The sequence below is a fragment of the Xiphophorus maculatus genome, chromosome 22 (assembly GCF_002775205.1).
Source record: "Xiphophorus maculatus strain JP 163 A chromosome 22, X_maculatus-5.0-male, whole genome shotgun sequence".
NCBI lineage: Eukaryota > Metazoa > Chordata > Actinopteri > Cyprinodontiformes > Poeciliidae > Xiphophorus > Xiphophorus maculatus.
Window position 1 is genome coordinate 15,939,763 of NC_036464.1, and position 26,528 is coordinate 15,966,290.

Below are 26,528 nucleotides of genomic sequence, written 5' to 3' on the forward strand. Positions count from 1 at the left end.
AAACTGAATATTGAACACACCAATATAATGATGATAATATATCATGCAACCTTAGTGTGGTTGTATATCTTCAACAAGACAAGAGAAGCTAGTTGGAATTCATTAGAAAATTGGCATAGTTTAAAATAGGAAAACACGTCAAATGCTCAGAGACTTTAAATTGGGTGGGAGGTTCACCTTTCAGCAGATTAAAGGCACTAAAAATTCTACAATGAAATAGTTTAGATCAAAGCATGCAAATGTATAGGAATGACCAAGTCAAGATCTATATCCAATTAAAAATCTTAAGAGGGATTTAAAAAATGGCCTTCGCAGATGCTATACATCCAATCTGATTGAAATTAAACTATTTTGTAAGGAATTGGAAAAAAAATGCCTCTGAATGTATGAATCCAGAAAAGACATACAGCAAAAGCCTTGCAACTATTAATGCAAACTTTTGTTAAGCCCTTCAAAACTGTGTTAAAAATGTGTAAAAGTTCAAGGGGCTTAAATTATTTTCAATGCTGTAGGAGTCATTAAGACATACAGTCGCAACATAAGTTCTAATATTATATTCTAATATTAAGAAAAACCTGAAAAGAAGCAGGCTTAATGGAGATGCAGATTAAATGGTGATCTATCCATGAATGCAATAACCTTCAAAGCTGATAAGAGTATACCAGATAAATGGCACACAAGGAGATACAACCTGTGCAAGAGCTGTCATTCTTGCTGCATCATGGATACCTCTCTAAGCTTTCAGACACACTCTGTCTTTCATTGGGAGGGAGAGAAACGTCAAAAGATAATGGCTGGAATACACAGATGACAACAGATCCTTTCACTGGAAGGCAGGGTTAGAGGAACCAGTATGTCAGGGCTGAGCTGGTAGCCAGAAAGGACACACATCAACCACCTAAAGTGGAGGGTGAGAAAGGACGGGGAATATGGGTCGAGACAAGACCCGTGTGTGTGAGGGGTTGTGACAAATTGATGATGGCAATGGCGATGAAGGGAGATGGCAAAGCCTGCGTCAACTTTTCAACACCTGAGGATAATGAGGAGGGATGCAGGAATCAGATGAGGAACATTAAACATCGACATGCAAATTAGGGAAGAAAAGAAATATTACATAGATGTAATAAAGAAAATTACAATACTTCCTATCTAGAAAACATACTCGGGAATCCTTTACAGTCTAATCCTTATGACAGGTTAAAATAATCTTCTACTAATCCCTTAACAAGAAGCTTTATTTCTTCTGATAATAACACTAACACTCAAATCCAGGAGGCCTCCTTCCCAGCCTGTGTCCCTCTGCATGCAAAAGGACTTTGTTCTGGGCATTTCCATGATCAAAGGTGAAGATGCCCTTGGGATACACACAGGGAGGTTATTCTCCATAGGTAACCTGCCATCATAGGGTCAGAACATATGACAAGGCTCTGTCAGCCAGTGGTGATATTAATGATTCAACCCCAACCACTGAGGGAGGATAAGAAAGCAAAAGAGACGCAGGGGGTAACATGGAGGGTGGGTAGGACTGTGGTGGTGCTGCCTGACTAGTAAAGGACTAGATGTAGTTTATTTAGCAGTCCAAAATATCAAATGCCTATCTTAAAGTAAAAAAAAATATATATATATATATATAAAATATATATTTTTTAAATTGAGTTAAAAGACACTTTGGGTAATCATTACTCAGCAGCACTTAAAACATTTCATAAAAAATGAGTACAAAGCACAGTTGGTGGTTGAGACTCCTCAAACTCCCCTTTCATGTACCACAACAGCAGATTGTTCAAACTGATAACTCTCCACAGGGTAAAGGGGTGAATGTCAGAGAAATTTTGTTTATTTATGTACATCATGGAATCAAAGAGAAAACAAGTTGGATTAACATCTGTTGTCACTTTTCCATGTGTCTAAAATTGGCAGTGCACTGATCATTCACAGGCTTGCTCAACAGAATGGAGAGATTTTTGAATCCACAACATGAGGGAACAGAAAATGGTGTTAGTTTAGTAGCTACACTGAGAAACAGCTGGTTAGATAATTTAGATAGTATTTTCATCTAGATTGGTTAAACCTATGAAAATATTGCTTTTTTTCTGATCTGTGAACACACCAAAATTGCATGAACAGGTCTCATTAACCACAGCATTTCAATGTGGAAGTGGATGCTGACTGGAAAGGGCTTGCAGATAGCCATTGTTTAATGTCACACAAAGTTTAAAATGAAATCATGACGCAGAAAAAATGTCTGTGTTTTAGCCTGCTTTATATTAACATTTAAAATGCAAGTTCAAAATACTTTTAACATATTAGCCAGCAATTATTGCATTCCAAACACCCCTTTGTGATATAAATATTTCATACTCTAATATTGCAATAACATATTCCTGTATATTGTGCAGCCCTGTGTGCCATCTGCCATTAAATGAAAATTTGTATTTATCTTGTGCAATTTTGGGGGGGAGTTAGCTAAGAGTATATTCAATCAGACACCAGAAAGTGTGAAGGAATGAAAGCAAAGTTGCTGTGTTCAGGTTGCGTCTTTTGAGTTTTTATTCATTGAACATGCCATCACTCGTGAAACAGGCCTGAATCAGAGTTAAAGGATACACACATTGGTTGCTTGAAGAATTTTTATTTATTTATTGTTTCAAATTTTAGCAGGATACATTTATTGTATAAGAACGGGACATTTAATTCCTCAGATATAATACCCTCTCTCTTAAAATGTGTCCGCCACACTCTACCTTCCTTACCAATATCCCCTGCATGTTTTGCTTCTGTTTGACTTCTGTGCCTTGTACCTTAACTGCCTCTGGTGACACAAAACCTACACTCTCAAATCTGTTTGTTCAATCACAGATCTTATTTTCTCTTTAGTGAACCAATAATGTCACTGTTCAGTCACTTGCTTTTTGGGAATGTGCCAATTTGGCTTATAGAGTTTACTTCAGAGAAAAGAGAAACGATTTGTTCAAGAGGCATTACAATAGAAATGATGACAGTTTTGAGTGGGGAAAGGGAAAGAAAGCTGAGTGAACATGAGGAATCTAGCTCTCAAATCAAAAACATATGATTTTTGAGATAAATATTTTAAACATGAGTGGGACTTTTGTAATGCTAGCCATGCTAATAGCTAAAATAAGGTGTATAAACAAAAGAAAGGAAATGTATTTTCAACGCTGTTTAATATAGTTGTAAATAAAAAACCAGAATCAACTAAAATTGGCAAAATCATAAATCGGCCCCCCAAAATTCAGATTGTTTCACCTTCATATTCTGGTACTAAAAACCAAGGCACAGTGTGGATATTAAAAGTCACCAAAGAAGAGGACAACATTTAACCTCCATGCTCACTACAGTGTTCAAGGAATGAATGCTATATTTCTGTGTCACTGCACTAATTGGGTCACCGATGCGGCACACTAGGATATTTCACTTGAGAGAGCGAGAACTCCTCAGGCACTGGGCCGGGTATTTATTGCCCAAGGCCAGTGCTGTCACGACCTGCATACAGCCTAACCTTGTCAGACATAAAATCTGCATCACGCTCAAATTGATGTTTTACTATGTGACACACTATGAATATTACATTACAGTACTGTAGACGTTGTCAGTCAAAACAGAACAGCCTTCTTCACCAGTAAGTTAAGCATGCAAGTAGAAGGAGAAAAAGGGTAGGGAAGGGAGTTTGAAGGAAAGGGGGTGGGAGAGAGGGAGGCAGGCGGAGAGCGAGAGGGGTATAAAGACAAAAAGAGAGAAGAAAAGATTATTCAAGAAAGGCATGGGTAGTAAATGATTAATACGAAACACAGAGTCAGAAACAAGCACTTAGGGCTAAAACAGACAAAAGAGAGTATGCTTTTCGCCTTTTATCACATTTCATGTAAAAGACCCTGACAAATGGTGGTCATATTGCCTGACTCGGGGCTTGGCTTGATGTTTAATGCATCATCTGCTCTGGTAAGGCAGGGTAGTAAACACTCATTTGTGGCGATGACTAGTCACACATGAAATCCATTTTGCAAACTGGAGTGTACCGAGGCCAGTTGACAAAGCTTTTAGAGTGATGAAGCTGAGTCCACAGTCTGGTTATGAAATGCAAATGCTGGTGGTCAAAAACTAACGTCTTGAAATTTATTGAAATTTACAAAAGCACAGTCTCTTATTAGTTGTGGTAGAAAACCTGCCTACATAATAGTAAAAGAATAATTTTAGAATTTTGAATTGAGGTTGTTGAAAAGTTAAACTTGATATCTTTCCTGAAATAAATTTACATTAAGATAAATCTTTAAGGCCTTATTTCCACTGAGCCATACTACAACAGGCATTTTTGTTATTTTGACATTTTTATTCTGCCTCAAAATAATAGTCCCTGCTACCCTTCACCTGCTGCACATCTAGTTATTTGGTCCCACTTGTTGTTTGTAATAGTAATCAGTCTCTTATATAATGCATAGGTTCCCCCATGGTTCTTTCAGTCATTGGCACCGGCTCAATGTCACACCGATTAACTCCTTGTTTTCTTCCTTCGTTCTACCAACACCCCAGTATTCTTATATCATTCAATAAAAATACAATTTCACTTTGACTTTTCCAGCCTCGTGCCTACTTATTTTAAAGGCTGAACTGAAGCACTGTGCAAACTTAAAACTGTTAAAAATAATGCATAAATCAATGCTTTTTTATCAATATAGAAATGAGGACAAAAATTGAATATAAAAAATATATATATTGAATACCGGTCTCAAATAAACCTAAACGTAATGTCAGATGTCCACTTTGGTTTTTGATACTTTGTCGACTAGCTGTAAGCTTTAGAGTTCCGAAACAATTAACGTGGATTTAGTAAATGAAGATGCCAAGAGAGTTGTAGAACAAGCTTAATATTGAGGTCATGACGCTTCCAGTCTCAATAACATACAACTCAACACAAAGCAGGTAAACACAAAACCGCATTGGCAATTTGAAAAAGATTTTTCAATAAATATGAATAGGATTTAATTGAAATAGTGCCAAAAAAGATCTATCTATTTTTTATCTAGAAGAGTATAAATAATATATAAACATGTTATTCTTTTTTTTAAAAAGTAAAAAACAGATATATTACTAGTACTCCTTTCATATGTTTAACAGATAGGTGTCCCATTTTCTATCAAAAACAAACTTTTCAGTTCAATAAAAATTATCTTAAATCTAAACCTATCATCAGCATGAATAATTACAGATTTAATCCTATTCATAAAAGTTACTCCATGAAGCAACAGACCTGTATCTCTGGTAGTCATCATCATCCTTATCCAGGCTCACCAGCTGGTTGGGGCAGGCCTCGTTTCCCAGCAGGCTTAGGTACTCGAGCGATGGGGTCACATCAGCTAAGTGTTCCAGCAGGGCCTCGATATCAGTCAGGTGTCAAAGGGCAGATGTCAAGGACCTAGCGCTGTTAATTACATTAGCATTCATTACGCACACAACCCGTCCCAGGCCTGTCTACACTAAAACACGTCACTGTCAAATTTATTGAGGTGCTCAAAGAGGCTAGTCAGTGGCTTTGTGAGAGTGGGCAGACAGAGGTGCAATTTAAGGTGCAGGCTTTGGCATATAGCACTGACACAATTTGGCTCCTGCTCTGACTCTTTCTCTCAAATCTCTTTCATTTCCTAGGTGGCCGGGTGCACAACGGTGACAAAATGATGGATGCCCTGCGGTTCAAATACTCCATGCTTCTTGGAGCTAAGCTGTGGAAAAGTTTTGCGAAACATGGAAAAAAAACAAACAGCCCCTAAGCAGGCACATTCATCACTAATACATTCACTTGGAAAATTGAGCCCCAAAGTGTCAAAATACAACTGCACTAATGCGGCGCTCTAGCTTTAAAATGGCACCGTGCCACGACAGGATGTACATAATTGGCCTATTAGCATGTGCCGACCACTTCACAACAGAACTGAGCACACAGTCCCAGATGCACAGTTCAAGGAGTCCCAGTTTTAATGTTGACTCTGGAAGTGTGCGTGTGTGTGTGAATTTGTGAGAGAGGGAACATCGTTACCCAGCAGGATCTGCATAACCAAAGGAAAACAGGACACATTGCCGAACCTGCTCTGAGGCTCAGAGAGGAAGTTCGCACTTCTCCGACTGATCATAAACAGCTTTGCAATATGTTTTACATCTATGCCTAAATTTACAGTGACGCCACATAGCTGTGGCTTTAACGTGTTTGCAGTGTCTGGCAACTAGAAAATATGCTAGTCAATGAAGTAAAATGTGAGTATCTGGAAATATATTAAAAACATGGTACTGTTAATTCAAGGGCAGATTATGGAAAAAAAATGTTTATTTTCATGCTTTGTATTAAAAGAAAGGCAAAATATAAATAAAGGATGTCCTTTTATTTCTACTCTGAAAATAAGCGTGTGTTATTGTAACTGTTGAATCTGATTCCACTAGAGGTCCCTGTAGTTCAAAAACTAGTCATGTGTGTAGCTGTGTGACAGCCAAGTTCTTCTACACAGAGTGCTTCCTGCAAAGCCACATCATTACAAAGAGACACTTTCAGACAATAGGGAATTGTACTCACTTATGAAAGAGGGAAAAACAAACAGTTTGCTGTAATTTACGTCTGGAAGTGCAATATAAATTATGGCCTGAGTTGATTCTTCTCAAAGGATATTTGGTTCTTATTGAGTGTCAGGGTGTGGAGCTTGGGTAACCTGGGCAACTGGAGGTCATTTCCAAGCAGATTGTTGTCGACGACCAACTCTTCCAGCTCAGTAAACATTTTGAGGCCTGCCAGCGACCTGTAATGATAAGGAAACAGTAAAGTGGTTATGGCTCCAAATCTGCTCCGCGGTTATTGTGCAGAAATAAATATTTCAGCCTCTCTCCTTTCAGGAGAGTGTGGGCCTGAGCCTGTCAGTGAAGTGAATGACAAGAATTTGTGGTACTGAGCTCCCCTGGCATGGCGAGGCATCCTTCAGTGGCTGGCAGGATGAGGGATGGGGGTCACTTGTGAGTAGCCAGGATTCAAAACAAAAGGCTTCAGAAATGCAGCGGGCAGGATGAATTTGTCAATGTCTTGTGCCTTGAGGCGCCCAGTTTCGCCTGACCCTAACCCTCCATTCCCAAGACAAATCACTCTGTCACAGTTCACCTTCACTCCCCAGACACAAATTTAACTTGTCATCCATCATTTTCACAGAGGAACTGGGATACACTCACAATCACAGATGCAGCAGAAGGGGAAACTTTTTTTTTTCTGCCACTGCGTCATGATAGGGGGGGTTTAGTGTTCAGATTACAACATCAAAGCTTTTTTTCTTTTAAAAGGAGGAAACATTTGGCCCTTCCGTTCATTTTTATGACACATTGCACAGAGGTGAGGGGTCATCCCAGCTTCTTTCCTTTCCACCTCTCTCACAAATACACAAATTAACACAGGCATAAAATTGACAGAAGGTGGTGTTAAAAGTTATGTTAGAGCCCTGCAAAGTTCAAGTCATAGTAGCCACACAAAAGGCGATGTGTGTGCTGTCTAATCCTTCACTGTCAGAGTGCCATGTTAAAGCGTCCTGGGAGACTTCACTGACATTTAAATCTGACACACTGCAGACACTGAACTTCTCGAAACCTCTTACAGTTCGCAGTTCAAATGAGAACTGTTTTAAATTCAATCAGGTACTCTTAATCAATAGGTATTTTAGTAAATTAAATATTTTAAGCTAATTTTTTATATATAAAAATATGCACACAGTAAAATAAAAGAAGGATGACATCAAGTGTCATGAGAAAACATTCCAGTGAACAATGTCACATTCTGGCAGGAAAACCTCCGGATACGATGACTAAAAAAGCTACAGCATGACGCAGTGCTCTTTCCTGGTTCTGTGTCAGTGTCGGAGGCTACATATCATCAGCTACATTTTGTTCAAAACAACCAAACTAACATGAATTAGTTTATTTATTTTTTGGGAGGGGGTGAGAGAATATGGGGGTTGGGATGTTGGAATTTCGTAGAATCCAATATGACTACTGCACATGCATATTTTCGAGCATGACTGGCAGTGTGCATGTCTTTTAATCAGTGGCACAGATAGTGCCAAAAAATATGTAATTGGTTGGGGTGAAATACATTATTACTACGTCATATTGATGAAAGTAGTTACCACCACAAACACTGCAAATTCCACTGTTTTCTGACTCATAACATTAATCTTGACAACTCTGGGGTGTGAAGTAATTTCTAGCTCTAAGTGATTGAAACACATTTTGAACACACTTAAACCACCCCAAAAATTAAATAACTCATAGATGGATAACTCATGAGACTGTTTTTTTTTTTCCTAAATCAACTGTGTAGTCTAACTATTCAAATTACTTAGACATTGGTTGAAAACTTTAAATAATCAACAAAGAAAATTACTGCAACAGCATTCAGTGTAGGAAATGGTCATTTATTCTTTATATTTTTGACTGGCTGGAGAGTCAGAGTGAGAAGACATCAACACACACACACATACACATACACCCCGACAAGGAAAGTTGACAGCACCCTGCCAGTGTGCTGGCAAACCTGCCCGCTGACAACCTCTTATCAGGAATGGTAAATGCAGCAGCAAGATGGATGAACGGAGAGAAGTGGCAGGTTTTTTTTTTTTTCTTTTCGAATTTGGTTTGGGTGTGTCGTCACCCTGTTGCACTTCTCATTTATTAAGAGATAGGAAGCATGTCAAACTAGATAATTCTTACCTCGGAATCACACTAATAAGAAATATACATCTTACATATATTTGTATATTAAATTGTGCTCTTTTTCCATTTGTGGATGAAGGAAAAATGTTGAAAAAAATGTTCTGTCTTAATTGTAAATATAGGGATCAATGAAACAAACATGAAGTCCTAAAACAACTAAAGCACATTAGGAAGAACTTGCTATTACGTTACAAGTATAATATTTATTAAAGAATAGTTGAGAGAAATATCCTACCACCTTGGATAAACATTTAATTTTCTGTGAACAAAAGGCTGCAAACAAACTATAGCCATCTGTGTGGGTGCCTGCGTGTGTGTGTCTGATGGGCTGCAGTCCTGTGGGTTATGTTATTAGCTGCTCGGTTAAAGGGAGCCGCATGGCACGGGGGGGAGCCTTATTAATTGTTGTTTTCATGTCACCACCACTGCGTGCACTGGCTGATTTAATCAGTTAAATTCACAGCCAGGGGAGAGCCACTAGGTCCCATCCAGCATTAGCTACAGCGCTGGGATTGAACTTCTAATACTCTCCAGCTCTCTATGCTCCCCTCTGCAGACTTCCATAGCTGCTTTCATTACTTTTTATAAGCCTTGTTGTTTTAATGTGCAGCTTGGATAACTAACAAAGTTTAAGCACTGCAGTAAAAGCACTTTCCTTAATAAAAAAAAAGCTGAAAAAAAACCTGTGTTTTTTTTTTTCTTTAAAAACACTAATGAGAATAACTGCCTGCAACTGATGTTTGGTAAAAGTTGGGAATCAAGAAAAAAAGAAGAGCCAAAAATTATCTTGTAATGATAAAATATACACGTCTCTTTGTTTATTTCTATTCTTCAAAAAGAGCAGCAATAACTGCATGATTTCCACAAAAACACCAATTGTCCTTTGTATTTTTAAGAAGGTGACTGTTAAAAGGTAAAATAAAATACTTTATGAGTAATAATTAATTCAAGTCAGAGTGGAACAATTTGGTACATATTTAGAAAAATAAATATCTACCATATATGATCAAACACTCGGTCTCTATCATGAAGAGACCGAGCAGCAGTAGCTTTCAGAGAAAGAAAGGCGCTTTAACGAGGTAAGGCAATGAATCCTGCACTTGTTAAGATAATTATGATCAGCCTCATTGTCAGAGCTAATACTTCACATGGGCTGTCTTTACGCTTTGACTACCACTTAGCCTGTGTAAGCCCGCCATTATACATCACACAACGCTGCCTGCATATCGGTGTACGTGCTTTGGAGCTTACATAAGTGGTGGGTGTATGTGCTGAAACCACCATTATCTACAAATATCCTGCCGACTGAGCCCCAAGAGGAGATAGATACATTTTTAGCAGGAGCAGAAACTCAGTAGAGGAAGTGGAGGATGTGAGAAGCCAGACAAGGACATTTGAGCGGAGACGCTGACCCAGAGCGCAGCTTTCCCAGATCAATACACTAATACTGATGCAGACATAGTGATTGATAAACCACAGCTGACAACAGAGGGAAAAAAACTCTCGCTTGTTATTGGCTGGAATGTCAGTCACTTCTGCCAATGGTGTGCACCAGTGTCATGTTGGATATCGTCAGGCAACACATGAAAAATTAAGAACAGCAGTCTTGGCTACTTAACATGTGTTACACAGTCTTCCATCTGCTTCTGAAACTGTGGCCTGAGTGAAGTTGCTCTTGCTCAACCTATCATGCATTAATACAATGCTTTCTCTATTACTGTGGAACCACATCTGGGCTCCTGCACAGTACTTCGAAAACGTCCTTGAATTCACATCCAAATCTAAGGACTTTGAAAAGCTGGAGAGACTTCAGAGCTGAAGTCCACAGTCCAGCAGCTGACGTCCTCTCAAATGGTTGCATAAGTGCAGAAAAAAAAGGAAATCTTACTTTAAGTTAGGCCAGCTGGATCTGCAGAGTTGCAGGAACTCTGACATCCTTTACAGAAGGAAACAGATAACTGCTTGAAGAATTGATCAATTCCAGAGCTATGATAACCTTCATGTGAGCATTACACACTTTTAAAAGTTCACTTCAGATTATTTGCGAGGATGTGGTACTGTAATAAATAGAGTACAGAAAGTGGATCTCGGATGACAACTGTGTGTGGACTGGCAGTGATAAACTTAACAAGGGTGAAAGGATGATTTAGGGAAAGGAATGAAACCAGAGACACACTACACTAAAAGGTCAATACAGAACCATGAACTGCATTAGACAATACTTTAAACTTTTCAAAATGCTATTGGACTTTTTTGTAAGAGGTGAACACAAAAGAATATGAAAATTGTGGCGTGCGTCTCTAAAACTACTTTGTTAGACTTAGAGCCACAAACAATTTGGAGCATGACTCTACGGGATATTTTGCCCATCCTTTGTAAAATAGCTCAAGCTCAATTAAACTGAGCAGAAAACCATCTCTGAACATTGATTTTCAATTCTTGCTATGGATTTGCAGTTGGATTTAGGTCTGGGCTTTGACTGGGCCATTATAGCACATGCATACGGCTTTGATTTAAACCATCCACCCTAGCTCTGGCTGTACATTTAGATTATCTTGTTGGAAGGGAGACAATCTTTCATAGTCTCAGGCATTTAGCCCTGCATTTAGCTCAATCCATCTTCCCATTAACTCTAAAAAGTTGCCAGAGCAAAAGCATCACCATGGCAGTATGCCGCCAGCACCATTTTAAGATGGGAACAGTGTGTTCAGGCTGAGGTGCAGACTTTTCTTCTTTTTTTTTTACATCACAAAGCACTTTGCATGTAGATCAAAAAGTTAAGTTGTAGAGTCATCTGACCAAAGCACTTTCTTAAATTCTCTTAATGTGTTCTCTTTATGGTTCATAAAACTGTTAGGTCTTCACAGAAAAGCTACACTTATACTGAGACTGAAATTATACAAAGGAGAACTCTAGAAACTATTGAGTGTCTTCTGATGGGAATTGATTTCATTGCATTTTATTAAAACGTATCACAGTAAATAACACCAAAAAATGTACACCATATTCTTTATATTGTTTTGTAAACCTTGTTAAATCCAATGGATCATTTTCCTGCCACTACACAATCTCTCACTACTTTGTGTTGCTTGTTCACAAAGTCCCAAAGTCCTATTTAAGTTGGGGGTTGTGACAAGGTTTGAAGGACATGAGTATTTTTGCAAGGCATTGTATATGATGCTCCAAAGTAATTAAATATGAAATATTAATTTATGTTGACTATCTATGAACTCCATTTACTTCAAGTTGAGTTCAAACAAAAACATTTTTTTCCTGCTTACAGTGGTGCTGAATGCGAATGGAACAAAATGAAATTAGAAACTCAATGGCGTTATATTTGTGTAGGATATATGGGTATTAATTCACATGGCTTAGTAGGGCGTGCAGTTCATCACTATAACCATCAAGAAACATGGAAAAAGAGGCAGGAACATCCAGAAATAACGCATCAAAACACCAGTGGAAATTGCTCCTAAAAAGTGACATTATCTGCAAAGAAAATTGATGCCCTGCAACCCCTCCAACATCCCTCCTACCACCTCCACACAGCTCTGATCGGGTCTGTTCCAGCACTCTCCCCTCCAGCTACAGTTCGAGGCCTTCGTTTGTTTCCATACGTGCATCTCTGATGGCGACGGCGAATTAGACTGTCATTATCTGTCTCCATCTCCCCCACAGCTCTTCTTCGTTTTTCACCCTTTTTTTTTTTTTGGCGCACACATGCAGACAGTCTCCGCTCAGTGCGGCACTCCCTCCCTCTACGCTGCCAGGCCTCAGGTGGCAGTCATTTAAAGATCACACATCCAGGACACACATAGTCTTCCATGAATACATGTCAATTCACACATGGAAAGGGGATTACATGTCTCCTCCCAGGCAGCTGCAAATTACTATTAATGGCAATGCAAATCATTAGAGTACATTTGGCGCCAGCAGCAAATCTCTTCTTTATGTGGCTTCACTCTAATCTGTTTTGAATATTACTCTATGCTCGCTCCTGATATGTGCTAAAGCATTACTAACTACAAAGCTGTCAATTGGCGATGTAACGTCACATTTTACTTCACGGAGGGATTCGCTGCTTGATAAAAAAAAAGTAAATAAAAAAAATCTATTCTAGAGCGCACAAACAAGCCAAAGATGAAGGAACCTGTGAAATGTAATTAGCAAAGTTCTTTATAATGAAGAAGGTAAATATCACTCATTATTACTACAGAGGAACCTCGATAAATTGGAACATAATTGAAAATCAATTAGATGAAGACCTCAAATTTAGGAAGTGGAAATCATTGCTAAGGTTCATAACAGTGTTCAAGTATTTACTTCTACTAATTACTACTTAAAGCTCAAAGAAAAAAAAAACAATTTTTAGTTAGAATATATATATTTTTTTACCATTCAAATGTCCGAATGAAAAAGTTCTAAATCAATACTGGATGGATGGTCTTTTTGTTTTAATTAATGCATGAAAGTAGTGTTGCATGGAGGCGATCAGCCTATGTCATTGATGATGTTATAAAGCCTTGTACACCTTTGCTCCTGCACTTTTTCCTTCCACTCAACTTTTCATCAATGTGTTTGGAGGCAATGCTTTCTTTGCCCATTTTTAAAATATTTTTCTTTCTACTTGCCATCTTTAATATTAACATTTTTTGTACTTTAAACATTACTGTACTGAGTTGTATTAACTGTAAACCATAATAATCAACACTTGAAATATATCTCTTTTCATATAATTAATCCATACATTATTTGAGTCTCACTTTTTGAATTGAAATACTGAAATAAGATGCACCAGTGTGATGGATAAAAGGTCAATTTAAAACCTCAACACTGTGGAGTGTCAGATATAAATGTAAAACTAGCTGTTGTGAATGATAATAGGACAGCGAATTCTGCCGTGTTTGAGTAATAGACTACCCCTGTGGATATTCCTGCTGAGTGTGTGAGGTTAATATTCTCTCTCTCAATGTCATTAGTGCTGGCAGAGGGGCTAAGAGCACTGTGAATGAGACAGGGGCTGATCCTATCAACTCAGACACACCGCCTCTTCCTGCAAGCACACAAAAATCAAAGCCACTGTACAGAGGTCAACGTTCCTGAAATCGGCCTGCCCTCCTGCTTCCCCTTGCACCTCAAATCCCTGTCTGATTAATGACCCTGGACCAACCCTAGCCAGGGGATAAGGACTTGACAGACATTCCTGTCAGCTCCAACCTCATAAGCCTTGCTTGACCCCAGTTTGTCCTGGGATGAAGTCTAAGCTCTAGCAGTGACCCAACGCAAGAAACTGAAAGATTACATCAGAAAGGCAGACGTCTATTTTAAAGTTTATGCAAACTGATCTTGCTGCGCATCAGAGCATTAACACCTGCCTCCCATGTTTAGGACATCAACAACTGTACATTGTAATATACATCCTGGTGGCAAAATACATCATCTTACTCTAAGATTTCCCCTCCCCTCACCGAAAGAGGACTCCTCTCACAGTACAGCCATGTGTCTTGTGAAATGTTTGTATTGAAAGATTAGTTGTCTATCCACATGACAAATACCCTCCTCTTTCAGTGAATGGGAGCTGAAAATCAATTCGCTGATGGCATCTCAGTCAGTGAGCACATCAATGCGGCACAAACAAGCAAGGGTTCACGCATCTTTAAGCGTGCATATGAAGCCCTAAAGTTATCTATCAGGGTCAGTCAGCCAAAGCATATTGCAATAGAGGACACTTCACATAGTGCTGACTTATTTATGGTAAACAATATACACAAATATGGAGTACAGTACATAAAAACTGCTAGGGAAATAAGCTAATATAAAATATTTGCAAATAAACTAAGGGAAAAAAGTGTTAAATAATAGATGCTGCGATCTGTGAGGAAGAAACCCTCAGTGCCCTGTCTCCCCATACACTCTGTCATTACAGTGTTCAGGCTCAGTGCCTGTCAACATTTCCCTGAGAGGGGGAGCCAACCCGCATTACGTTAGAGTGAGTTCAACTGTCAACTGCCAGCCATTTGTATGCCTCAGCATCCACCTAATAGCAAATAATCACTACCCCGCGCTCTCTTCATGGCAAATGATCGATGTTGTCTTGATGTCTGATGGATGACCCTGCCACAGTGATGTCCAGGCATGCATTAAAAACCACCTCTATGAAAGGCCTGTCAGTCTGATGAAGCGGCGCGCTTGTGCTCGGGCGCGTGTGCGCACTCACTGACGCTGAGGAATGCATGCACACGGACGGGGGAGAACACGAACAAAGCGAAAGAGGGCCATTATTCAATTCCAAGCTAAAGACTAAAGTTAATTTCTTTATATTAGGGAAAAATTTGGTAATGTGACAGGACCTGTGGTGTGATTGCTCGGCGGCATTAGCAGAGGTAGACTACTCAGGGACCACCTGGGATGATTTTCTTCCTCTAAGCCTCTCTAGAACATACAAACAGCTCCCTATTACCCCTCAGTGTTCAGATTAAAATGCACAACACCACAATCTTTGATCTCCCACTTGCTGACACAAATCCTTTCAAGCCTCAACATTTTCCTGCAAAGGTAATTAGTGCTAATTAAAAAGTTTCGAAAGCAGTCTATGGCTGATGTCAATGCTGCTGCTGTTGCTCAGGCTCGCCCTCCATCAGATTACCCATCTACCCCCTCCCCGGGCCCTGCGGAAGAATGTGTCAGTTGTGTTCCTGCCTTCTTTCTGCATCGAATCTCATAACTAGACAACACCAGTCTGCCTGGAACATTTGTAGAAGCAGGATGAAATCTGGGAGCCCAGCAAGGGGTCTAAGTGGTGATTCTTTCCCGCTGACAAACCTGTGCTCTTCAGGGGAACGTGTAATGACACTTGTAACAAATATGATTCCCACAAATTGAACAGGTGTAGTCTTTAATTGGGATATCCTAGCTTTGGGGAGCTTGTAAACACGGAGTAATTACCCTGATAAGGAATTCAGTTTGTTGAAAATATCATTGTAGTGAAACATATCATTTAGCAAATGTGGCTATTTGCATAATAACAAGCATAAAGAGCCAGAGCATTAATGTGTCTTAATATATAAACAGATCTGTAATTAAAGATCTTCCTTTGCAGGGAGATAATAAGAATAATTTTTGATAAAGACACAATTTAAGCAGTCAAAAAGTGCTATCACTCATTCAGTGGTCTGTCTTACCGCTTTCATCAAGCCATTATTGTAATATAATTAGCTGCCTTTCCAGCATATTATTAAGTGGCTCGCTGAGTGTCAGGTACACCAGCATCTCAGACATGGCATACGCGTGCACACGCCCACACACACTCACACACACACGAAGCTATGTCTTTTCACTGAGTTTCAAAAAGATAATTACATAATCTCAGCATGGAGAGCAAGCAGAAAAGTGATAATTAGACAAGCATTCCTGCCAATTTACATATCATGCTTTGTGTTTTCTGCATATGTTACTGAACTTGCTGCACTCCCATCTACAACCAAATACGATGATACTGTACTAGTAGAGATGCACCGAGATTCTTGCTGATGATTACAATGGAACAATTTTACACTGTTGTTCCATAGCAACAGCTTACGTTTCAGAATGGCTTACTAAGGCACAAAACCGACTAAATTAGTGTTTAATTCATGGTTTTGTAAAGTAGTGTGGTCAAGTATCAGCAAGGTGAACAATAAAACAGCCACCGGGTCCAGATTCTTCTGATGACTTTTATTTGTTACTTTTGACTCTGTCAACCATCCCGAGCTTACAAGAGCTCACTGTTTTTATAGCCAATTGGCAACACACCTGCACTTGAGTGGACCAAGCCACAATTAAACAGGTAAAAAAAATAAAATCTAAACACAGAAACAAGAATAAAATTATTAATCTAATTTACAAACTCATCTACATAATGAAATGGTCTGCAAAATAAACCATGTAGTACAAGATAACTCAAAAAGTTACTTCAAAGAAAATAAACAAAGCAATACTCAAAAGAAAACCCTCCAATTGGTAGAACCCAGCAACGTAATCAATGACATCATCCAGCCATTTAAGCAGGAAATACTGGGCCGACCCCTTCCATACTCCTGCCCTGCTGCAGATATACAATGAACAAACAACGGACAGTAAAAAGGGAAACAAATACCATGAATATACTTTGAAACCAAATAAACAAGTTCAACCAATAGTCCAGAAGTAGTAGCTTAAACCTAACCATATAAATAGATGGAAACTGCAACATAATGCTAACACAAACAAACCCGGGATAGTAAGTGAAGCAAAGTTGCAAACTAACATTTAAATTTAAGCATTATAACCAACTATAGGAGGTACGTGAATCAGAAATAAGAGTAAGGGACAAGTGGTGAACAGAAACTGAACCACTTTGTCACATAGCTAAGGAAAGAACAATGTTATCAGTTACCTGTTTCCAGTATCAATGGGTGAATAAAAGGCTTAAGAAACTTCTAGATACAAACTATTTTCTACAGTAGCATGTTGGCTATTTATTCTGGCAGCTACAATAAAAAAAATGATGTCAGCAGCTAACAGGAACCAACTCAACAATGTACAGCAAAGTTACCCTGTTTTATACTTGTGGAGAGTCTTATTATGTTTGTCACTGAGCATGATGGATTAGGACATAGTCAGAGTAGTCAGACTCAGTACTGTCTGGTTTCTACTTTCCCTACAGGAATTAGAGACGTGGACTGCTGTAATTAAATCTAACTATGCTAATCCAGCTAAATGCTAGAATATCATGCTAAAGAAAGTTTATAATATCTCAAATTATTATTTTGTATACGTCTTGAAATATTAGGCAAAACCCTTTTTAAGTGCATAGCTGTGTAATGCAGTCTGGCCTCTCACACTAGGTTATAAAATAGTTAATAGTGATCATTCAGAGAGAAGCTCCTTAGGGCTAGATTATAACACAATAAATAAAGGGATGATAACACATAACAGCAACTTGGAGCTTTTTCCTCCAAAATTAAAGTTGAACATAACCTGTGAATTAACTTAAATGCATCTTATAAAAAAAGTAGTGTCTTACGTGTTCAAGGATTCAGAAACCGAAAAGGTGAGCGTACCTTAAATGAGTAAATTTGAACAGTTCCATTTTCAATTTATCTACAAGGTAGAAAAAAACATATTTTTCTGTCATTTATAGAAATTGTAATTGTTCAAAATGAGCAGTAGCTGATCAGACCCTCACAAAATAGGTATGTCAATAAACTTAGAGTAATATTAATATTGACTCAGTAAAACAGTAGCAAGATACTGCCAAAACTAATTAAGAGAGCCGGATTTAGTGCATTTAAAGTCAGAGGGTGGTCTTAACCAATATGTTGCGTGGTGCTATAAAAATCTAAAATCTGTTCTGCTTCTAACAAATCTATTATTAGGCTTGCTGACTGACGTGGAGGTGTGCTTTGTGTTTACCTTGTGTTTACACACAGAAGAAGGAAAACAAGAAAGTTATTGATTTGACCTTTAGAATACTTCCTCCTTTCTTCATTGTTGTTTTTGTCCCATCTTACACAACGGAAGGACATAATGGGCCATGTCACTGCAGAAGTCAGTTTGAAATCAAATGGCATCATTTTAATTTAAATGTTACATTCTTGGTGACATCTCTGTCGATGCATAATTGGCACTGAGTCCTGGTTAGGATGTACATATTTATCATTCTGTGTGAGACACTCAAAGACTTCGACAGATATGCTACTTTGATGGGATGACAGTCAAATGAAGAAAAAAAATAGAACTGCAAATCAACTGTCACGCTGTCAGTTAAGGTTTTTGTCACAAACTAGCGCATAAATATGCAGGATTAGAAATAGCAAACAAGCTGTAGGCCAGATTCACTGTCCTTGCTCTAGAAGTATGTAAACAGGCAAATTTAATCCAAGTGAAATAACATTAAAGACATGCATCGGAGAAATATAAGTAAATTATAGATGCTTATTGCGAGAGCACCTTTTACATTTAGAAAAACTTTCTCAGCTTAGACAACATTTTATTGTATTTAAGTGATGGACACGGTTTGTGCAAATGTGTTTACTGAGTTTAAAGTACTATACATGTATTCAATTTGTGCTAAGTGGGACTTTTCTTCTGTTCAGTATTATTCAACTTATTTTTTTTTCTCTGACCATGACCAGAAAATATAATTTCTGGTTAATGAGCATAAACTAACAAGGTAATCTTTCAAAGAGGGTTCTTTATGTCCACTCATGAATGGGAATACATAGAGCTACTAATGATGTAACGGTACAGAATGTATCTCTTTTTTAATGTCAATTCTTTCTTAAGAGAAACAAACAAATTTGCCAATATATTATGTTTTAGGTAATTGTCTGTTGCTGGAGTATAACACTTGCATAAAGTTTTAGTTCAGTCTAGTCCAACCTTCATCTGATCAGATTATATTTTACCAATAACTAAGAAAAAAATCACCTACATTTCATTCAAAACTACATCTATAATCATTGTGAATGTCCAGTAATTAGTACTAAACACTCATATTAGAGTTAGATAGCAGTAAGCCGATATCATACCTTGATCAGTGACTCTCAAACTTTATTAAAGGTACCACCTCTATAAATTCCAGGTTATCCAAGTGTCGTACCCTTGTACGTATCTTATAGAAAATGATTAGACAGGATTTTGAGCTTTTTTTGGCAGAAATGGAAAACAGCAAAAGTTTCTATAAGGTTATTCTTTTTGACAAATTCTAATGAACCAAAGATCAGAGTCCATGGACATATGTTGTTTGCTGCAGTTTGAGTTTATTGGCTCTAGATTAAATCTAGTGAGGGCAAAATTAAAAACAGAGGATCTTGATTGATCTTGGACATTTTAAAAATCCATGTATAATTTAGATGGTTACTTGCTTATATGGGTTTACCTTTAATACACTGTGACCTAGCCATCGAATTATGCGAAAAGATGATTTAGAGACACTACTTTGTGATGCCATTGTAGCAGGATCTTACCTGGTCATATAAAAACTGATTGTAATGGACCTCTTAGGAGAGAAAAAGAAATAAATCCCCCCCTTCCTCACAGTGTCTCCCCTCCCTTCCTTTCTCCTTGTCTTACTCGTGGCCCATTACCTTTACAGAGTGAGGCTCATTAAAGAAGGCAAGTTGAGTCAAATCTTTCTGTAATTCAGTGGAGGTGAATTGCTGTCAACATCATTAACCGTCATTTCTCCAACTCACTTCAGTACTTATGAAGTGTTCTTTCTTGTGTAATGATCCAAATCTCCACCGCGAACCAGTCTTCTTCAAAGGCTCTTGAGGACATACCACCCATGCCGACGCCTGACATGCTAGAGGGCAAGATTAAATGTGGCTCCATCATTACGCTCCTCTTTGTGGTTAAACAGATCCAGCACTACACCCCAACACTTCAGATAGCAGGTATAGTTTCTCAGAACAAAGAGTAAAAGACGGATTAGTAGGCTGCAAGAATTCACCAAAAGATGGACTTTTAGTGCAGACATGATTGAGTCCTATTTTTTTTTTGTGAATACTCTGTCATTAAAAGCTGATCAGCCATTTTGTTTGTTAGAAATCACAAGAGGCAGTTTGTATGATTTTTTAAAATCCAGAGCTACCATAAATTTCTTGATAATGATTCAGCAAGGTTTCAGATATGCTGTGTAGAAAAGTAGGTACATATAGACTTGACCACCTTGATGATGAGATATTTACATACATACACTTATATTTATGAATATATATCTGTATATCTATAGATGAACCTATGAAACCTAACTTAGCATTAGCAGGCCTCTGAAGAACATTGACATGCAGAGGAGTTAGTAACTACCACCAGGTAGTTTCTTATTCTGACGTTCAGTTTGAAGTTTAGCAAATGGTTTTTACTACTTCTACAGCAGACACCTGAATGCATCGGGTTACTGTCAAGCCATGTGCCGAGTTGCTACTTATGTTATCAATCCATCAAAAAGTATATAAAGTGGCCTCTGAGTGTGTGTTTACGTATCTGAATCCTGTCAAGAATTATTTTCTTCTGTTTTGAATCTGTTTACATTTACCTCATGAGGCCATGGTTCGGCTAGCTCCATGGCTAATTACACTGAGAGCAGCAACTGCTTGTCATGCTAGATGTCCTCCTAGTTCTGTCTTAAGGGAAGCCTTCTTTGTGCCAATGCCATTGTGTGTACCCCAGTGCTCCGTATCATGCTCTGCTATGGCCTCCAAGCCTTGTGTTGGGCAAAGCCTCTTTTGTGCACCCACCATTGTGTGGCCCGGTGCTGAACCCCCTGCTAGGTAGGAACACAGACAAAGTGCAGCAGGGGAATGCTTCTCAGAGCCCTAAGACCTACAGTAAATCTTCAAACAATTTAGACAAACAAAACAGGCTGCCGCGCTGCAGTGGGAGTAGCTGAGGAAAAGCAGATGAATAAGCAACATCAATTACTGGGGCTTTGACCTGCAAGCCCCCACACCATGGCACACATTTCACACCAAATCGCCCCAGATTGAAGCTGACACTGCTGGAGTGGAAACACTGACCCCTCACAAAGCTAGTGCATCAAACTTAAGAGCAAAGAAAAGCAGGGGGCATTGACAACCTACATAGACCAAGGCCAACATGGAAGGGAGACAAGAAGGAGGGGTATGAATTTAAAACAAAAACTCCCACATAATAGGTCCTAGTTTGTTTCAAAGTGAGACAAAATGGCTCAATTTGAGACTTAGACCGTCGAATTGGCCCAGCTGAGGTACAAGAGGAACATGCAAGGGGACAACCGCATCAGGACACAAATAAGGAGCCTATGAGAAGAACAAAGCTGATGTCCAACAGGCTTACCAGTAACCCTAAGCAAAACTGGACCTTCTTTAAAGCTTGTTTGGCCTCCCAACTTTACCCCCCAAATGTGCCGCTTCCCCTAAAGTCTTTTCATTCTGACACAAAGCCTTAGTCTACTTTGTAGGCTTGGACAAAAGGAAAATAAACACATGGGTCACAATTGTTCAACGCACAGTACACCACTTTGATAAAAAAGATGCTTTAAGAGACAGTGTGATTTTAAAGAAAAAAAAAGGGGGGGGGGGCGCAAAAAAAGTGTTCAATTTCCTTGGAAAAAGGTTCCATTTTCAGCAGTATTTAGATTTGAAAAAAGCAAGAAAGCAGTGTCCTCAAACATGAGAAAAGATCAGGCAATTCTAACAATTTGTCAATACAGTGTTAATTAATCTAATTACAAACCACTCTAAAAACACGATCCAAACTGACAACATGACACGCAGTCTAACAGCAGCATACCAGCACACTGACACATTCAGGCACATAATGCTGTGCATAGAAACGGTCTTAAGAATTTCCCAATTAGCCAGAAAAAGAAAAGAGGAACATGTCTTAGGCTCATGGAAGTGGCATAAAACTTCATAATAGGACATGCAAGAAAAACAGAGTGCTCCTTTTTACAGCTGCATGGAAAACTAAGGCAAAAACAACAACAAAAAAAACAGAAGGAAAAAGGTACTACAAAATAGAAAGGTTCTGTAAGGTCTCTGTTTCAAAGTGGAATTGCTGGAAATGGTAGTGACTTGAATAATGTGATACATGCAGTGTAGCAATAAAAAACACAGGGGAAACAGATGCAACAATTATAAGAAAGCCTGAAAAGTGCACTATATAATATTTATAATCAAAGTGAATGTGGGAACAATAAACTAAATGAGCTGAAACCAGTTAAGAGCTTGTAAAATGTAAATTGCATTATTTCACAACTGAACACACAGTATAAAATACCTTGCAGTGCATATTTATAATCATGTAAGTTTATAAACCACATTTTCAAAAATATACATAATTCTTTTCAGTGCATAGTAAAGAGGGAAATAAATTCTATCTTGCTTTCAGAACAGCCTGAGTGTCACATTAGTTAAAGGTTAAAATGTGCATTGCTTTCCCTCTACTATTTATATCCTGTTAAGTTATTAACAAATTTAATGAAAGCCTAAAACTAATTTTGCCTTTAACCATGCCACATTGACAGATCAAAATGACAACTATCCAGAGCAAATGAGTTTCAATCCAAACACAAAAAAGGTATTTGACAGGGTTCCTACACATGACCCTTTTTAAAATTCCACACTTTTCTAAACCAATTTCTACTCTTTTCTGTCGTTTCTTAAAACGTTTTGAAACTTTGAGTTAAAATCACAGCATTTATAATATTAATTTCATGAAATAACACTTCCAGGATTAAAGGACTAATGTTGCTGACAAAATGACAAATGACCCTGCTGCTTGTGTTCTCACTAAAACCAGGAAGATGGACCACATCACCCAGTTGTAAAGTCCTTACACTGGCTTTAGCTCAGAGAATCTACTTTGAAATACTGTCGTAAGTTTATAAACTACTGAATTGCTTAGCATCAAAATACAATAAAGATCTGCTGTTGTTGTATCAACCTTCCAGACCACTCAGGTCTTCCAATTCTGGTCTGCTCTGTATCCCCAGAACTAGTGCCAAGCATGGAAAAGCAGAAATCAGCGTCTACGCACCACAAATCTGCAACAAACTTGCAAAAAACTGAAAAACAGCTGAAACACTTAGGTCTTTTAAATCTAGACTAAAATTCCATCTGTTTAGAGTTGCTTTTGACCATAACAAATGAAAAATTGACCAACATATTTTACATGTATTGATGATCCTGTTGATGGCGCTCGTCAAAATGTAATGTTTGTCCTTGGTGTCTCAATTGTTGACTGAATGTTGAATGTTGTTTTTATGACTTTTTATTTGCGTACTTTTATGATGTACGGCACTTTGAACTGCCTTGTTGCTGAAATGTCCTTTACAAATAAACTTTATTGACTGGTAGTAAAGGGCTGTTTCATTAAATCCTTTCCTTTCAGTCCAAAGACTTGTCAACTTTGGATTGAAAGGACTGAATACTTAAATGCTAAAGAAGTTCTTTTACAAGAACACATATTAAAAGTACTATGGTGTAGTTTTCTTTAACATACTTTGGACTTGTCTTGCTGAAGAGTGCAGAGAAAGCACAAATTAATGCTGAAGCATTGAAGTGAATAGAACAAGTTACAATAAAACTTGTGGCCAGCTGACACATCTTGGAGTCTCAACCACCTAATAGAGACAACTGATGATGATTGCTTCAAAACTACTGATTTGTATTTGTTATAAAGCCAATTTAAAGGATTAAAAAAACTTTTTGATTGGTAATTTCGTTGTTTCATTGCAAACACTGAGCCCTTCAATCTATGGGCAGTTTTCTGTTCAAATACGCTAGATGGCCGTTCCAAGCTGTTTGGTGTGAGTTTGCTTGCTCCCTTCACACTCTAACCATCACAGTCTTCAACATACTATCAAACTTCAGCAACCATAAGATCTTTTGGACATGTCCATATTGCTTGTATGTTTTTTAATAAGAAAATAGAAAACTCCACACATTTAAAATCACATTCTACAACTAGAAATATACAATACATTGTGCAAGGACACAGCAGTGAGATCAGGACTTTAAGAACCACACTTCAAACTCACAGCTTTGATCTTGAAGTCCTTAGAAGCCAAAAAACTGAAATTACCTATTTAACAACTTCACAATCATCTACAGGTTCTTATTTTTTAACTTAAAAACCAAAATGATCAGATATTTTTGGACAAAAACTAAAGATGCGATGTAGCAGCTCAATGAAGGAAGCATGTAAAAGAAACCTATTTTTTTAAATTAAAATTTTAATCCTTTAGGAGACTAAATAAGGAACCCAATATGACAACATTAACCTTACTCCATACACAATTTCATTCTTTTCCATACCTACCTGAAAATAATAAAACAAATTATGTACATTCCAATCCTAATTTCACCATCTGAAAGCTCATTCCTATCTGCGAATGTGAAGGGTATGCTGGAGCATCCCATCATGTCCATCTGACCTCCAATCCCAGATTCAAACACAATTATAATGGAGGCAGTACCTGTCAAGTCAGCTGTCTTTGCAAATGGAAATGTGACTCGTTTTATCTGGTTGACACACATTATAACAGAGGATTTCAAAAAGAGTAAGATGGAAGCTTTCAGGTCAATTTTGGTGTCAATGCTGTCATTTTGCCATGAATTATATATGTTTGAAGAACACTTTACTTCAAGGGGTAAAAGAGATCACGAACATGGACTGTTTAACCTAACCAGCATATGAGAACATTGGAGAAAGGAGTAAACTGAGGCATTATACTCAATCATTTTCTCTTAGCTCTTTAGTTCAGCAAGAAAAAAACACACACATACTCTGAAAAAAAGAAAAAGTAAAGCCAAATGTCTCTTGATAGGTTTAAAAAAAACTTACATCTCAAAACATTTGAAGAGTACTAAAGTTGCTTTATCTCAAATATTTAATAGATTAATTGCACAAGTTGATATATTTCAAGTGTTCATTTTATTTGACATCTTTTTAATACAGATTTATGACTACTGAAAACCCAAATAAGTTACAACTCATCACAGATCATATTTTCGTTTTAAGCAGCTACTCTAAATACAAAAAACAAATGTCTTGAGTTCTCAATAACACAAATACAAAAGTTATTTTTTTCATTCCTTGCCTCTGAATGTAAAGGCCCCTGTACTCAGTTCAAGATATAAAATACTAACCTTGAGACACAGAATGACAGAGGGAATTATGGGTAATTGTGGTGTCAGAAAAGAAGATGGCTGCATGACAAGATTCTGTGTCATTTAGACAATCAGAAACTTAAGAGGCAGTGTGACACATTTCTCTCCCTCCATTCGTCAGAGCTCCTGACTTGACTGGTGATAATTTCCAGGAGAGAAGAAAAAGGAGACGTGAGTGAAAGGAGAGCACAAATGAAAATGGAAGTTGCGGAAAGAGAGGTGTGATTTTTCCTTTTCCATATGCAGCACAGGGCAAGTGCCAGCCAATGTGCTGCATTCATTGTCGGAATCAAGACGAAATATCCCCTTTATATGTCAACCTGCCACATAGATAAGAGGTGCCTGAACCTCTGTATGAGATTAATACTTCCCAGCTAGAAATGACACTGGCTGGTAAGGGGGACTTTTGATCGCTGTGTGAAGCCACTTTAACAACAGACCTACCCCTGAAGACATGCTTTCTGCTCAGGTCAGGTGGGTGCATGGGCATGCAACAATTCTAAAAAAAAATGCTTTAAAAGGCTTTTTCCAACCACAAATGCTGAATAACAACACTCAAACCAAGCTGTCATTTTTTTTTTTTTTTTACACATTCATGGCCACGGAGAATCAGAGATAAATAAAAAAGGATGTACTGCCTGTCATCATAATGAATTTAATAAAAGCAACATTGTCTGCTTTGTCACATTTCAAAAGTGGTGATGTGTAATTACTGTTATCTGTAGAAATAGCCTTCATTTACATCAGTGAAGGCTTTTCCAATCTTAGCACTGCAAGGACAATAAAGATATTTCTAATGTGAATATTCCATGACAAAAGGACAAAACACTGCATTCAAATAGCAGAAAGTTCAAATGACAATGTATGTTACATTACAATATACATTGTTAGACATTAAGATTTTTATTTTTTATTTTTTATTTTTTTTAAATCCAAGGCAGGACAAGAAAACTAAGCATTAAAAAATGACTATTTTAACTAAATATTTTCTTTGCAAGTTATGTTTTTCAAAGAACAAAATGAGATCTCGGGATTAAAATCAATACAACTGAGGCAAAAACATGGCAATGACCATGACATAGATCCATAACATCCCATCCATCC

The 26,528-nt window shown here is 37.9% G+C and overlaps 1 protein-coding gene across 2 annotated transcripts in view; it reads right to left on the minus strand.

Annotated features, from left to right (window-relative positions):
• The window catches only part of lrmda (leucine rich melanocyte differentiation associated), a 235,907-nt gene that overhangs the window by 77,449 nt on the left and 131,930 nt on the right, over nucleotides 1-26,528 (minus strand). For both annotated transcript variants that reach the window (XM_023326880.1, XM_023326881.1), the window contains 2 exons: nucleotides 6,671-6,797; nucleotides 5,267-5,406 (listed from right to left, as the gene is read on the minus strand). In XM_023326880.1, coding sequence (XP_023182648.1) covers nucleotides 5,267-5,406; nucleotides 6,671-6,797 — 267 coding nt within the window. The remainder of the gene's footprint in view (nucleotides 1-5,266; nucleotides 5,407-6,670; nucleotides 6,798-26,528) is intronic.